The 13752-nt window shown below is 42.6% G+C and overlaps 3 protein-coding genes across 3 annotated transcripts; 2 read left to right on the top strand and 1 right to left on the bottom strand.

Annotated features, from left to right (window-relative positions):
* Positions 1-54: 54 nt before the first annotated feature.
* Positions 55-7128, top strand: atmin (ATM interactor). The gene is made up of 4 exons (XM_063189083.1): positions 55-353; positions 2220-2345; positions 2682-2881; positions 4227-7128. Exons 1-4 carry the CDS (start codon positions 138-140, stop codon positions 5989-5991), a joined length of 2307 nt encoding a protein of 768 aa, XP_063045153.1. The 5' UTR covers positions 55-137; the 3' UTR covers positions 5992-7128.
* A 1787-nt stretch (positions 7129-8915) lies between these two features.
* si:ch73-103b9.2 (uncharacterized protein LOC100150067 homolog) lies at positions 8916-11510 on the bottom strand. Its single transcript, XM_063189084.1, has 3 exons — positions 11341-11510; positions 10743-10960; positions 8916-9927 (listed from the first exon to the last, which is right to left on the bottom strand). Exons 2-3 carry the CDS (start codon positions 10932-10934, stop codon positions 8986-8988), a joined length of 1134 nt encoding a protein of 377 aa, XP_063045154.1. The 5' UTR covers positions 10935-10960; positions 11341-11510; the 3' UTR covers positions 8916-8985.
* A 945-nt stretch (positions 11511-12455) lies between these two features.
* On the top strand, positions 12456-13377 carry LOC134439375 (protein phosphatase 1 regulatory subunit 3E). The gene has a single exon (XM_063189299.1). It carries the CDS (start codon positions 12457-12459, stop codon positions 13375-13377), a length of 921 nt encoding a protein of 306 aa, XP_063045369.1. The 5' UTR covers position 12456.
* The last annotated feature ends 375 nt before the right edge of the window (positions 13378-13752 follow it).

Raw genomic sequence — 13752 nt, 5'->3', positions numbered from 1 at the left:
TGATGAGCTGTGGGTGGAGCAGCCGGTTGCTAGGAAAAGACCCCTCCCGGAAGTTTACGTGAACGTAACGCATATATGGTGCTCCTGCTAGCCTGCGTTTTTGCTGCTGGTCTAGGACGGTCTCTTGTTGTGGAAATATGGCTGCCTCTACATCGGAGAAGCCACAGCGCAATATTACAAACAATGAACACGGTGTCGACGAGACACTGTCGAAGGAAATAATAAAGCCTGATATCGCAGAGCTGACCAAAGAGGTGCGGACCAATATCCTTTGCACTGTTGAAGGATGTGGAAAGATTCTTCCTAATTCGCCAGCCCTCAACATGCACCTTGTCAAATCACACAGAGTGAAGGTAAGTGCGCAAGACAGTGATTACTGTTTTGCGAAATAACTAAATTGACCACAATCATCGTATGCGCCCGTTAAGGAATGCATAAACCACGTATCACATTCATCGTTGTGGTGTTTTTGCTCAAAACAGGTTGACGTTAGCCCCACCGCAGTGTCGACGCTTTGAACCAAACAGACTAGAAACGCACTCTATGAAACTGCGCACTCATGGAAAGGAATTGTTATTAACCATCTGAGCAGCTATGACTGGAATGTCGTCTAATATTACATATTTTGCAAAGACAACTGGCTACAGGTATTAGTGCTTTACTGTCCAAAAGTCAAGATTCTGACATGAGCTAGCTATAGCTAACTAGCCAGATGCATACAGACTTTCATGGCATTGAAAGTTGTGCTTGAATGAATAATTATAGCAATTACTCTCCATGACGATAAATGCGCTTGAAGCATGTCATTTCATGAATGTCATGGCTTAAATATGAGAGTAAACTTTGGCTGAAAGGTTCTACCGAGTATTGCTGAGTGCTTTTGCCCTGGCTGATATACATAGTTGTACCAAATGTGTTGATTGCAGTATCTCAGAATGTACAATCAATAATAGATTGTCTTTGAAATACAGACATGGTTCAAATGGCACAACCATGAGTTGATTCAGTCATCTCGATGATGATGATGATGATGATGATGAAGATGGTTTGTGCAACAACCATAGCCAGTCATATAGGCTACAGCAGCTGTAGAGGTAGCTTCTCTCTCTCATCCACAAACCCCTCATGCATTATTGATGGGGGTTGGGGGGCATGATTTCAGTGTTTAAAGCTGACGTATTTCTATGTTACAAAGCGGTAATGTAGCAATGGGTGTTGGTGGTCTTGGTGTGTAGCGTGGCGTGAGGGGTGTTCTGACTTTTATTTTATCCTATCACCAGGACTTTTCATCACAGTCCCCATCTCTCTTGTCTATTTGCTGTGTGCCACTCCAGGCGACTCAGGCATATCCTGGCACTTGCAGTGCCAAACCAACAAAGCAGAGCTCAGCCGGTCCCTTTGACGTAGCACAAACCCCTAAGCAGGCAGATAAATGAATTCTGGGCAGCACAGCATAGCAGGGCTATTTGGTCAGACGCTGGGTGAATGTTAACCTGCAGTGACTGCCTTGCTGTATGCCTACTCTCTGTGCTGCAGTGGTCTGCTCGGCGCTTTAACCTTCAAAGTCACTGGACCATGTGGATCCAAATAGCAGTATAATAGCCTGTGGGTTTTTTTTTTACCCCAAAGATCTGACCGGACACAGTATAAAAACTGAAGGAGGGCAATTGCTGGAACACATTAGGTTGCATTTCATATGCTGAACATCGCTGATGCAAGAGCTCCCATGGGGGAATGTTTTCTGTGTGTATGTGCTGGACTGTTATGTAAGCAGTCATGTTGCCTATTGGTTCAGTACACTGAGCTGACAGCTGCTGAGCTTTGCCAGAGCAGTTTTTGAAGCCTAGGAGATACTCAGGCATGAGTGAGTACTGTCAAGAGACATTCATGTTTCAATTTGAGTGGATCAGCATACACGATAACAAAAGCTGTCAAGCTGATGCCAATTACCTACAATTGGATGAAGACCCCTGACACATTTAATGGTTTCAGCACAAGTTTCCTTTGTATCATTTTGAAAATTTGTTTTAATAGTTTTCTTTTGTCAGGTGAGTTGTTGCAACAGTTAAGGGTATTACCTGAATTTCCCCCTGGCGATCAATAAAGTTACTCTACTCTACTATTAGTAGTTTTGGTATTATTTCAATGAAGAATGTGTCCGAAAAATATTGTAATTTTTAAACTTTATTTTCCACCATTCTTTTCTCCATCTACACAAGGATGGCATTGTCAACCCCACTGTAAGAAAAGACTTGAAAGGGCCACAGAAACTCTACTGCTGTCCAATAGAGGGATGCCCAAGAGGACCAAACCGACCCTTCTCACAGTTCTCACTCGTCAAACAGGTACAGCGCACACTGTCTCCAGATGAAGGAAGATGTCCTATTGTTAAGAACTTTGACAAAACTGTTTGTTTTAAACAGTATCTCATATCTGACAATTATTTGAAAAATGAACTTATTTTGGCTTTGGGGAGAAGCTACTTTTGGCGTACCGGTAAAATTCTAAAGATTTAAAAAAGTGAATGATGTTGGCCCAGATAAAGCCTTATTTGACATTTTAAATCTTGCGTAAAATTGCTCAAATTAATTTATTTACAACATGAATTTGTTTCATTCTTTATGGATGTTTCATGTTGTACATGTACAATATCTTGTCTTTCCATCTAACATTCACATCAGCATTTCATGAAGATGCACACTGAGAAGAAACACAAGTGTGTGAAGTGCAGCAACAGCTACAGCACAGAATGGGACCTCCGCAGACACACAGAGGATTGTGGGAGAACATACAGCTGCACCTGTGGCTGCCCTTATGCAAGCCGTCCAGCACTTTTGTCCCACACCTACAGAACGGGTCACGAGATTCCAGATGAGCATAGGTACAATTTCTCCTACAGCCTACCATTTTTTCTGTTTCATTACCTTTCTACTTAACTACACATACCAACTAGGGATGCAAATGCATTAATCGCCATGCATTAATCGATTAAAAAATATGAATCGCAATTAATCGACAATTCAACTGACAAGAGACCCAGGTGAAATGGGCATGTGAAGGGTGTGTGGGAAGAGGGGTGTTTATAGTGGGAATATTTAAATCACCTTTGGATTAAAGAATTGAAATTGAATTTTAAATGAAATTAGAATAGAAATTGAAATGTGGTATTTTATCTAAATTTTTCATTAAAATTTGTAGATTTAGTAGTTTTTTTCCGAGAAACATTGAGATTTCGCAGCTTATCAATTAATCGTAAGTCGATCGATAAGACTATCAACTAATGATTAATTAATTAATCGATAATTTGCATCCCTAATACCAACAGTCACAAAAATGGCACTCAAGCTCATTATGTCTTCTCAAGCATTTGTGTGACCCTTTACTTCCACCTTGACTGTCCCTATCACAAACTTTATGCTGGGTTGTGAGCCCATGTGTACAGTAGGCCTAATTACAAGGACGAACCTCAGAAATAATAATAATAATAATAACAATAATAATAATAATTGTATTTGTATAGCACTGTATCATACAAGGGATGCAACTCAAAGTGCTTAACAAATGAGAAAAAAACACAATTATTAGAGATGGATTTAAAAGGAGAGGAAGAGAGGAGAGGCAGAGATAGCAGGAAGGCAGAGAAAGAAGAGATAGAAAGAGATTGTAGAGTCACAAGGTCATCGTAGGTTAGGGCCAGGATTCTTAGGTGCGTTAGGTCCATAGTGGCTGGGTCTAGCATAAGTCCTAGATAGTCACACTGAAATTGGGCGCTCAGATGCGGCCCCTGGTGGCATCAGGGGTGAGGGAAAAACTCCCTTTCGCTTGATTCATAGTTTGTAGGGGGGAAAAAGCTGGGACACTGTAACGCCTTGGCAGCTAGGAGTTGGCAAGGATGAAAAGGTGGGTCTTCAGCTGCTTCTTGAAGGAGTCGACGGAGCTGGCTGATCGGATCTCGATGGGGAGGGCGTTCCATCTCTTGGGCGCATAGCAAACGAACGCAGCGTCGCCAATTTTCTTTTGCGGGGGCGGGTTCCTTAGCAGCTTGGCATCAGTGGACCTGAGAGCTCGAGCAGGGGCATAAAAAGAGAGCATGTCAGAGATAGAACTAGGGGCAAGTCCATTTAATGCTTTAAATACTGCCAGCAGAATCTTAAAGTCAATTCTGTATGAGACAGAAAGTCACAAGTCAATTGCTTTAATCTCTCTATCCCTCTCATTTCCCATAGGTATCCTCCTGTGAAGAAAAGGAAAATGGAGCGCATGATTGCTGCCACGGCCAAAGTCAAATCCACAGAGCAGATGTGTCCGATAACTGGATCTGAAAGAGAACTTTCAGAGGGAGCCATCCCCACTGAAGGAGCCTGGCAGACTCATGATACTGCAAAGCAAAGTTCCAACCCCCTGAACACACAGAAGCTTCTGCTGCCCAAACCCAAAATGGCCCTCTTCAATGTTCCTGTGATGCAGCTTGCCCAGATTCCTGTGCTCCTTCCTTCAGCAGATAACAGTGCCTTAAGGTCTGTCGTTCTGGCTTTGGACACGCAAGGCTCCTTAAGCACCGTCCAACTTCTCCCCCAGTCTTTCGGAACGGTTGTGCCAGCACTTAACGCAAAGAATTTGAGCTTCAAAGACACAGTGCCAATATCCAGGGCTGTCTCTGGTGTTGTGAGCACTGGGGTTCAAGTGAGCCTGGATACCACAGTATCTCACGGGGACCTGGTCTCAGGACTATCACTTAGAGGTAAGAGCACCTCTACAGACATTCAGACAGACATTTCATACCTCAAAAAGGGACCTTCTGCGGAAGGGACTGTGGTTGTGAGCACCATGGGAGAGTCCTCAGTCTCCTCCTGTTCCCAGACAGACATCAGTGTGAGCGCTCAGGTCTTGCTGCCGGTCAGCGTGCAGACCCAGACATTCCCCTCACGGGCCAAAGCCACTTCATCTGCACAGACAGAAATTCACAATCAACTTTCTTTCCAACCTTTTAACATCACCAGGGAGACTCAAACCAATTGTGTGAGCATCCAAGACGAGAAGGTAACAAACCAAGCTGTGATGTGTTCCGGGCTCTTTGATTCCGATTCACCTAGTGTCTCAACTCAGACTGTGTTGACAGACATGCCATTCCACACCACTAGTGTTGAAGACCCCCTAAGCACGTCCGCTTCCGTGCTCTACCATGACAAGAATGATGAACCCATTTGCTTTGGAGTCCAGACTGACACCCTCAACCAGAATTCTGTGGCAGACAATCAAACTCAGACCATGACACTCTTCAACGACCTGGAGAATATTCTGTCGGGTGGCATGGGAGACGGGGCATTGGAGAGTGATCAGACACTGTCCGCATCAGTGGGCTGCGGTACGGGACTGGAACATGTGCAGGAGAACAGCACAGGCATTGACTTTGACTTTGAGGAGTTCCTGAGTGCTGCACACATTCAGACACAGACTGAGGAGAGCGACCTGGGAGGCTTGAACGCAGAGACACCACTGGAGCTTCTGGACATTGAGACACAAACTGACTTCCTGCTCCTGGATAACCTCACAACCAGTGAGGTCGCCCGAACTCAGTCCAACGACTTGGAGCTGGAGATGTTCGACACTCAGACACAGACAGACTTGAACTTCTTGCTCAACCCAAGTGGCCACATGCCTCTTGGTAACATTCTGAGACAGTCCAGCTTCAACATCAGCACAGAGTCTTCTGACAATGAGACTCAGACAGACATTCGGCAAGCCGCCTTGGTGTTACCGTGCACTGATAGCCAGGTGAGGCTAAGCAGCACAGAGACTCAAACAGTGACAAGCTCCTTCGACAGTCTAGGCAACCTGTTCCTTACGAGCAACGAAACCCAAACGGTCATGGACGATTTTCTGTCAGCGGACCTAGCCTGGAACATGGAGTCTCATTTCAGCTCGGTAGAAACACAAACCTGCGAGGAGCTGTACTCTCTTTTTCAACACTCTGAGAAACCCAACAGCTGAGGGTCCAGGCCCCCTGTGGTGGCTGAAATTTAGATGCGAAAGAAACTGGTCTCTGAAATCTACCTTTTGTAGAGGGAGGACGGAGGGTCAGTGAATTGGTGTTTGCTTGCAAACACTATTGGAAGGCCTACAGGGCAGCACCCAGCCACACTACATGCATGTGCCCTCACTCAACTGGCATTCCAATCTGAGGTTGTGGGTGCTTGAAAATAGGATCAACTGGCAGCACTTTTTTTTGTTCTCTTCATTTCAGGCAATTTGCACAATAACAGTGATGTGTCATCTTTACAGTCAGCACATGCATAATTTCAAGTGTGTATGAAAATAAATACTACAAACTACACATTTTTGAAAGAACAACGCGGGAGGAAGGTAATTAAGGTTCAATGTCAGTTTAGGACAAGTTAACACTAACAGTTGCTTAAATTAAATATGTATATTTCAGCCTTGCCTGTTGGTGACTGATTTTGATGCTGTGTCACCTGTATGAAACTGCCCATAAACTGAACTGGAAGATTCTGTGCATAACTATGGGCCAAAATATGTTTCTTAACCATGCCACTGCTCCTTATATATTATATTTTGACTTGACTGTACATTTACAGAAAACGTTTTGCAACCTGTGATGTAAACTGTTCAAGTGTATAACATGTTAGCTAGAACACAAGTTTGTCACTGTGAAGAAATGGTAACTGTGCTACTTTTGCAGGATACATAAACACGTTAATTCCAATTGACTGTTAGAAATCCACATGATGGACACGAGAACGAGGCAATTTCTTTTCAGAGTACAACTGTTTACATTTCTTTCATTTGTTCTTAATGCTTACCCTACTACAGTACATGGTATATAAGCTTTGAAATGGCATAGCACTACCTACATTGAATGTCTTTTTTTACATTGTGTTGCTAAATATTTGCACGGTTATATTTTATTTTTAGTTGGTGCCTTATTTATTAGATGGCAATCAATGACCATTTCTCTTTTAGGTGTTCATTCTGAGATGTAATACACTATTATCTGTTATGAACAAAACAACTTATTTTGTTTTAACTTTTCCCCCAAATAATTGTTGAGCAAAAACTTTTTTTTTTTTTTTTTTGCTCTTGGGGAAAAAAAATGACCAGCATTCTAAACTTTGGAGTGCTGATTGTGTCGTGTTAAATCCAACCATGTGGACTTTGTTACGGATCTTGCGCAGTTCCCCATCCGCTATTGCTTCTTCTTGGCCTACAAGCTAAGCTCAAGTGTAATTCCCCATCTGCTGCTTCTGCCCTCAAATTAACCTTATCTGTGCCTATAAATCGCTCATTTATATAGTCAAATGTGGACACACAATGTCTTTATATGTTGTCATATGTTTGTCTGTCATAAATGTTGTATCTGGGTGTATGTATAAGTATAAGGTGTAAGTATATCTGGGTGAAAAAACGACCATTAACATTTTACTACTCAAGCCATCTACATTGAATCTACCTACTGCATTTGTTTGCAAGCGGAACAGCATGTGTATATGGTATGGGGTTAATCTACTATTGCAACCACATGTACTCTGTAAAACACCTCCATGCTGTTATTGAGCAAACAATATGTTTCAGCAAATACTTAATGCTTATGATGGGGAGAAAGATGACACTTTCTGAAGGATAATTCAAACAAATACATTTTGCAGCATTTTCAACTGACATAACCCTTTAAAATCTTTGTTGGGTGTCTAGATGTTGTGTATTGTGTCTATTACAAGCATAGAGTACTACTCCATTTCTAACTTAGAATGTAAGTATCACTGTGTTCATGTGATGCTCTGTGCATTTGTGTGGAGAATGAGATGACTTAAGTTCTAGTCACGTGAGTGCACATTTCCCCCTTCTCTTCTCATCAGCATTAACAATCCTTAACACAAGTAAGGCAAAATGGCACACTGCTTTAAATGATAGCACTTCGGGCCGCAACTCCAGGCATCATTCTGGAAGTCTGGATTACAACTATTTTCTCCATTTTACAAAACTGAGCTCACACTTCCAATCCCACATTTTCCAGCAAAGTTTGTTTATACTTGAAAATGTTTACTTTTTTTTCTTCAGAGGACGCATGCGGTCTTGTGTACTATGAGAATGTTCAGTTGACTTGAGTTCTTCTCTTGGATGTGTCTTATTTCTCTGAACATGTGAAGCTGTCTACTCAGTTAATTCTGTTTAAAAGCAGGTGAGCATAATAAACTATATGAAAAATAAACCCTACTCTGTGTTCTGATTGCATGAAGTTGGTAAACAAGGTGAAAACAGTTGAGTAATTCATGTCTCATTTATTAGTGTATGTTTTAAGAGGGTTACAAACAACCCGATGGTTACAGCGTTTCATTTTTCAGCAATAACTGAGTCACTGGTTTTCCCAAATTAAACTTGTTTTCACTAAAGCAATTCACTGTATTGCGTTCTAACTCACAATCAGATGGCGCAACCCACTGCAGCACTTTTCAAGGTTTGTCACATGAGAGACTACTAGTTAATACTTAATAATATACAAAATTTCCTGGGGAAGAGCTCTACTTGGTTGCTTGGTAACAAGAGCAAGCCCATCTTCAGGAATGACATAATGGTAGACTTCCCAATGTCTCACTGAGGCCTTCAAAGATTGTCACTGATCAGGAATGGTGCTGATTTTCTATTTTAAAGACTGTTTTTAATATACTCACCAAAACTGAGTCCTTATGCCCTGAGGTTTCTATAGAAAAATACTGTACAGTGCATCTGCAACTCTGTAGACTACCAAATGTATGATTTCTGAAACATAGTGCGTATGGAAACTGAAATAGGCTCCACTCAGCTTGCAACTTGCATAGATGCATACTGGTATCAACATTCAGCTTAGAACTAGTGTGCTTTTCACTTGGTTATAAAAAAGACTTTTTCTGACAATGTAATACATGAGGGACTACAATACTCTTTAATCAGGTGACTGGATAATCACAGCAGAGGCAGCAGAAAGGGACGTTATAGACGGTGATCAGAGGCAGGGATGGCCACCCTGGTACCAAGCAACATGGGCAGTTTTGGCTCTACCCGCCTGGCATTTTTGGCCTTGTACGCAAGTTTATTACTGCTGTGATGTCTCACAGGTGTTCTTGGCAGCTCCTCTGGCTGCGGGTACCTTCTGAGACGGTAGGTGACCCTGGGCACTCCGTCGTCCAAGGTGGGGATGTTCTGGCAGATTCGCTTGGTGATGATGGGAATAGTGAATGCAGTCAGCAGGCGATGGCTGTTCCTATACTCCCAGTGTCTGGACGGATGGATGGACCTGTGAAGGCTGACCTCAGCAGGTCTGTTAGAGCACAGGTGATTATGCGTTTTCATTTCACCACAGCCATCCACACCTGCAGTGGGACCTTTGTGCAAAATGTCAACTATGCCTTGCCTGTCGGCCCCGGCGGAGACCTCTGCTCGTTTAGGGTATCTTGGGCTGCTCACGTTTCCATCCAAGGAGGGTTTTAGGCTAGGCAGTACAGTGAAGCAGTTGAGGAGGCCAACGTTACCTGGTGTACACCTGTCCTTCGGCACTGGACACTGATCCTCCTGGGGGTGAGAGAGGCCTGAGCAGGTTGGAGTTAAACTGTCAGTAAGGTGGCCGTTGACACCACTGGGATGGTTTCCGCAGACCTTTTGCTTAAGTAGGAGTTCTGTGCTTTTGTCAGATGACTTGCTGCTTGGACGTGACTTTGGTGAATCTCCCTTGGTAGGGCTAGTTTTCTTGGAGTTTTTTTCAGGAAGCCCCCCAGAGAATCCTGGCAAATCAGTGGTCTCTAATTCAAGTTCTGGGGGCTTTGCGTCAATGCAAAGAAGACAATGGAAGTCTGGTTCGGTGCCCTTTGTTTTCTTACTTCTCCTTTGCATTTGGAACAAACAAATAACAGAAGGGCCTTGTCCCCATCCCCGAACCTGTTAGGTGATAACCAAAAGAAGGACTCATAAAAATGTATCTTCCAGGAGAATCTTTTTAAAGATTAGTAATTCATTTTCAAAATGTATGCTGCCCATTAACACATGTTATCTTTTCATTGACATTTACAGGGTAATAAATGAATATTTACTGGTCTGACCAAAGTATGATTGTCTATGACTAGTTATTCAAAATGGCAGACATGGAGAAGCTCTGTCTATTCATGTATGAAAACATAGAAATTCACAGTGATGGTAATTTTTGTAGAGAAAAAAAGACATTTGTGAATGGGCAGCATAAATTCTAGAAATGAACAACCAAAAGTGACATACATGCAATTGACATACAACTTTTACAGTTTTTGAATTGTGTGTGTGTGTGTGTGTGTGTGTGTGTGTGTGTGTGTGTGTGTGTGTGTGTGTGTGTGTCAGGGCTTGACATTAACTTTTTCGCTTGCCAGCCAGCCAGCTAGTGGTTTTACCTGAGTCACTAGCCATCCAGATATTCTAGCCACATTTTTTTTCATGATGCTGTACATCTAACCTCAGAAGATGAGGTGCTTAAAGCAAGAAGATGAGTGCATGGGTTTCTACATGCAAATAAAACAAACAAATATAAACTGAGTGACTGACCTTTTTCTTGAACTTAAAACAATTGATACACAAAGTGCAGAATATAGAACTAGGCTATTCTGATATGTCATACCATAGAACCTACCTGCCAAATTGGCTAGTGACATGAAATGATGAAAAAAATATATTCACATCCACGAGAGTTCAAAAAACAAGAAAACAACAACAACAATTGTACTCACAGCTTCTTCCCAGCCAATATGGCTTCCAAAATCATCTGCATCCTGGTATTTGGAGAACCATTCTTCACTGGCCTCCAAAAGAGAATTGACTAGGCATCTGTCTGATGGATAATCTTTATTCCACTCTGTACCCTCCACAATGTCATCTGTATCACACACACTTCCTGATTCAAATCCTCTGAAAGAATCCATGTTGTTGATCTTTCAGAGGGAAGATCCTGAAAAGTTAATGCCAGGGAGAAACAGCCAATTTAGAAAGACTGGTCGGAATATTTCTTTGATGATAATATTGTGGACAGTTGTACAGACTTTAAACAGTTTTTATAACGATTGTTAAGCTATGCATACAAACTAAAAAACAAACAATAGGTATTAGATGCTTCTCATTGACAAATCTAATGGTATAGCATCAGTGAAGTCAGCTCAGTAAACTGTCCTATTTGAAAGGACAATAATGAACAGGCTACTAGCACAGTTGACACAAGTATAGTTACCAGTAGCCTAGTACAGATGGCTAAATGTTGACACTTTGTTAAACCTTCTCTGGTTATCTGCTAACCTAGCCTAATGACAGAGCTATGACACGATAATTACTTACCAACTAACCTGCAGGACTACACATCTTGCACACACGACCCCACAAGCAGGGAATGCCTGCAAGTTCTGTTAGGTTACTTAGCGGTGTCAACAGAGGCTATAAAATATTGATATCTCTTCTACTGGCCAAGGACACCACAACAACAAACCATGGAGTACATTGTATGCACTGTTGGAACGTTGCTATGGCAATTGGAACGAAAAAGGATGTGACGTTTCTGGACAGGGGTTGCGCGCTACAAAGCATTCCATCCTCTTTGATTACAAAGTATCCGATTCTCATTTTGCAACAATGTATCAGTTGCTTTCTTGCTTAACATCTGCGTGATTGCTCACTTTCGGAACATTGTCTTCATTGCAATGTCTGGGTAGGTTTAACATTTTAATACTTTGCTATGTTGCATGGATATGCTGCTGGCTACTTAATTTAAGTGTCTGAAAGAAACAACCTTGTACAAATTAAGGGCATTCAATTGGTTGCTGTTTAACAGTAGGCTATAACCAATTTTTATGTGTTAGGCTATTGTGCAATTTGAGTAAGTGTCTACTTTTAATGATCGTTGCCTACTATTCTGTATACATTTTTTTTACTTAATGACTTGTTTTAATTAAAATGTTGTATCTTATGCAAACAAATAATAGTTAAAATTGCTGTATACAGCATGTAGTGTCAACGTTGAGGAAATGACATTTTGGCTGTAGACTCTCAAGCCGGTACATCGTGTTCCCTGTTCAGCATGACACCGGCATTGCCTCGCTCTTTGAAGAAACATATAGCCTACATACAATTTCCCCCTCTCGTTCCATTTAAATCCATACCTTGCAGTAGGCTATTTAATCGAGGGATAATATAATTGCAAATTTTGTATTTTTTCATTTACATTGTCAGCATCTCTGTGCACTTTCAACAAAGGGGGTGTGCCTCTCTGAGACTATTCTCTCCTGTTCTCGTGCAGACTGTTTCCTCGGCGGCTCTGAAGATTGGCTGAGAAATCCGCAGTGTCACGAACCACGGCCACATTCTGGAACACGTGCCCAAGTCACCGGACACCTGACGGGCTTCCAACCCCTCCGAAACTCTTAACAGCACCCCACGTAGACCACTCTGCAGCTTTCTATGGAAAGTGAAGTGGTGCATTCCGTTGTGGTCATGTTGCCTCCAAAGAACTGCATCCCAAGAAACTACAGCTGTATAGCTGGGCTTTTTGGGAGCTTGGCAGCTGTGAATCAGGTGAAAGAAGAGACCGAGGAAGAACTGAATGGAGATTGCGAACCACTCGAGTTCCGCGTGGTGGAAGAAAAACCCAGGGGTAGGGAAAGCTTCCTCAAACCTCCTCCACAGAGCCCAACACTCCGCCGCAGGTGTAAGTCTTTGCCGACCCCATCTGAACGAGCCAAGCTTGAGATCTCCCGGACCAGAAGTCCTTCAAGTCAGAAAAAGGTTCGCTTTGCAGACTCGTTGGGTTTGGATCTCATTTCTGTTCGACACTTCGATGACACTGATGTGCCAGAGGTTCCGCAACGCATTTTGGACAACTTCAGGAGACAGAATCCTCTACGTCTCACCCGATTTGACAAATTCCCTTCGATGCCTACCCAAACAATTTTTATGGAAATGGATTTCACAAATCCAGGAACTCTTCCCGACTTTATTGAGAAGGTGAAAGAGTTGAAAGTGTTGCTGGAGTGCGTGCAGAGCGACGATTTTAGCTTGTCTGGGTTTGTAAGGGTGCTCAACCTTGCTTTTGAGAAAAGTGTGGCTGTGAGGTACACCCTCAACAACTGGATGTCATTCATTGATATTCTGGCATCATATGTCCCCCACTCCAGTGATGGAGTTACAGACAAATTCTCATTCAAAATGGTCGTGCCAACATTTTTGGAGAGTGGCGGCACATTGCAGTTCGCAATCAAATACAGCGTGGAGGGAGAGGACTTTTGGGACAACAATTACGGTAACAACTACAAAGTGAAACGCCACAAGTTCAAAATTTCGCCCCCACGTGAATGGGAGGATGGTTGGATTCATTTCATTTAGAGAAACACGCGTTGTAGTCACCGACCCACTGTGCGTTATTTTGCGCGTAAATTCTCGCCTCAGCCTATTATAGCCCACAGACTGCAACATAAATGAATCCGCCGCTGTTTTTGCTAACGGATGTGGATGCCTATGTGTTCTGAACATGTTCTCTGGACATTGAAAAAATATTCTATTTGCACACGTAATTTCTATACGTCGTTGCGATTCCGTGCTGATCATACCGAAGACGTCGTTTTCCATGGTATTTATGTAACAGACGTGCACACGTGCAGGAACGTGCACTGAGGTCGACATAAGCCAGTCTTCTGCTGAAGTCACCTTCCCATTGCTTCGCTGATAACATAACGTAGAGGTTTGTGTCTACGTGGTTAT

Source organism: Engraulis encrasicolus, chromosome 22 (assembly GCF_034702125.1).
Source record: "Engraulis encrasicolus isolate BLACKSEA-1 chromosome 22, IST_EnEncr_1.0, whole genome shotgun sequence".
Taxonomy (NCBI): domain Eukaryota; kingdom Metazoa; phylum Chordata; class Actinopteri; order Clupeiformes; family Engraulidae; genus Engraulis; species Engraulis encrasicolus.
This window is presented reverse-complemented; position numbering and strand designations above follow the sequence as displayed.

What these genes read in the sequence shown, in the direction of transcription:
- atmin (XM_063189083.1), top strand. Translation starts at nt 138, where the DNA reads ATGGCTGCCTCTACATCGGAGAAGCCACAGCGCAATATTACAAACAAT. An exon ending in AGTTCTCACTCGTCAAACAG is followed by an intron (nt 2,346 to 2,681) that starts GTACAGCGCACA and finishes CATTCACATCAG; the next exon opens with CATTTCATGAAGATGCACAC. An exon ending in GAGATTCCAGATGAGCATAG is followed by an intron (nt 2,882 to 4,226) that starts GTACAATTTCTC and finishes CATTTCCCATAG; the next exon opens with GTATCCTCCTGTGAAGAAAA.
- si:ch73-103b9.2 (XM_063189084.1), bottom strand. Translation starts at nt 10,934, where the DNA reads ATGGATTCTTTCAGAGGATTTGAATCAGGAAGTGTGTGTGATACAGAT. An exon ending in ATATTGGCTGGGAAGAAGCT is followed by an intron (nt 9,928 to 10,742) that starts GTGAGTACAATT and finishes ATCACCTAACAG; the next exon opens with GTTCGGGGATGGGGACAAGG.
- LOC134439375 (XM_063189299.1), top strand. Translation starts at nt 12,457, where the DNA reads ATGGAAAGTGAAGTGGTGCATTCCGTTGTGGTCATGTTGCCTCCAAAG.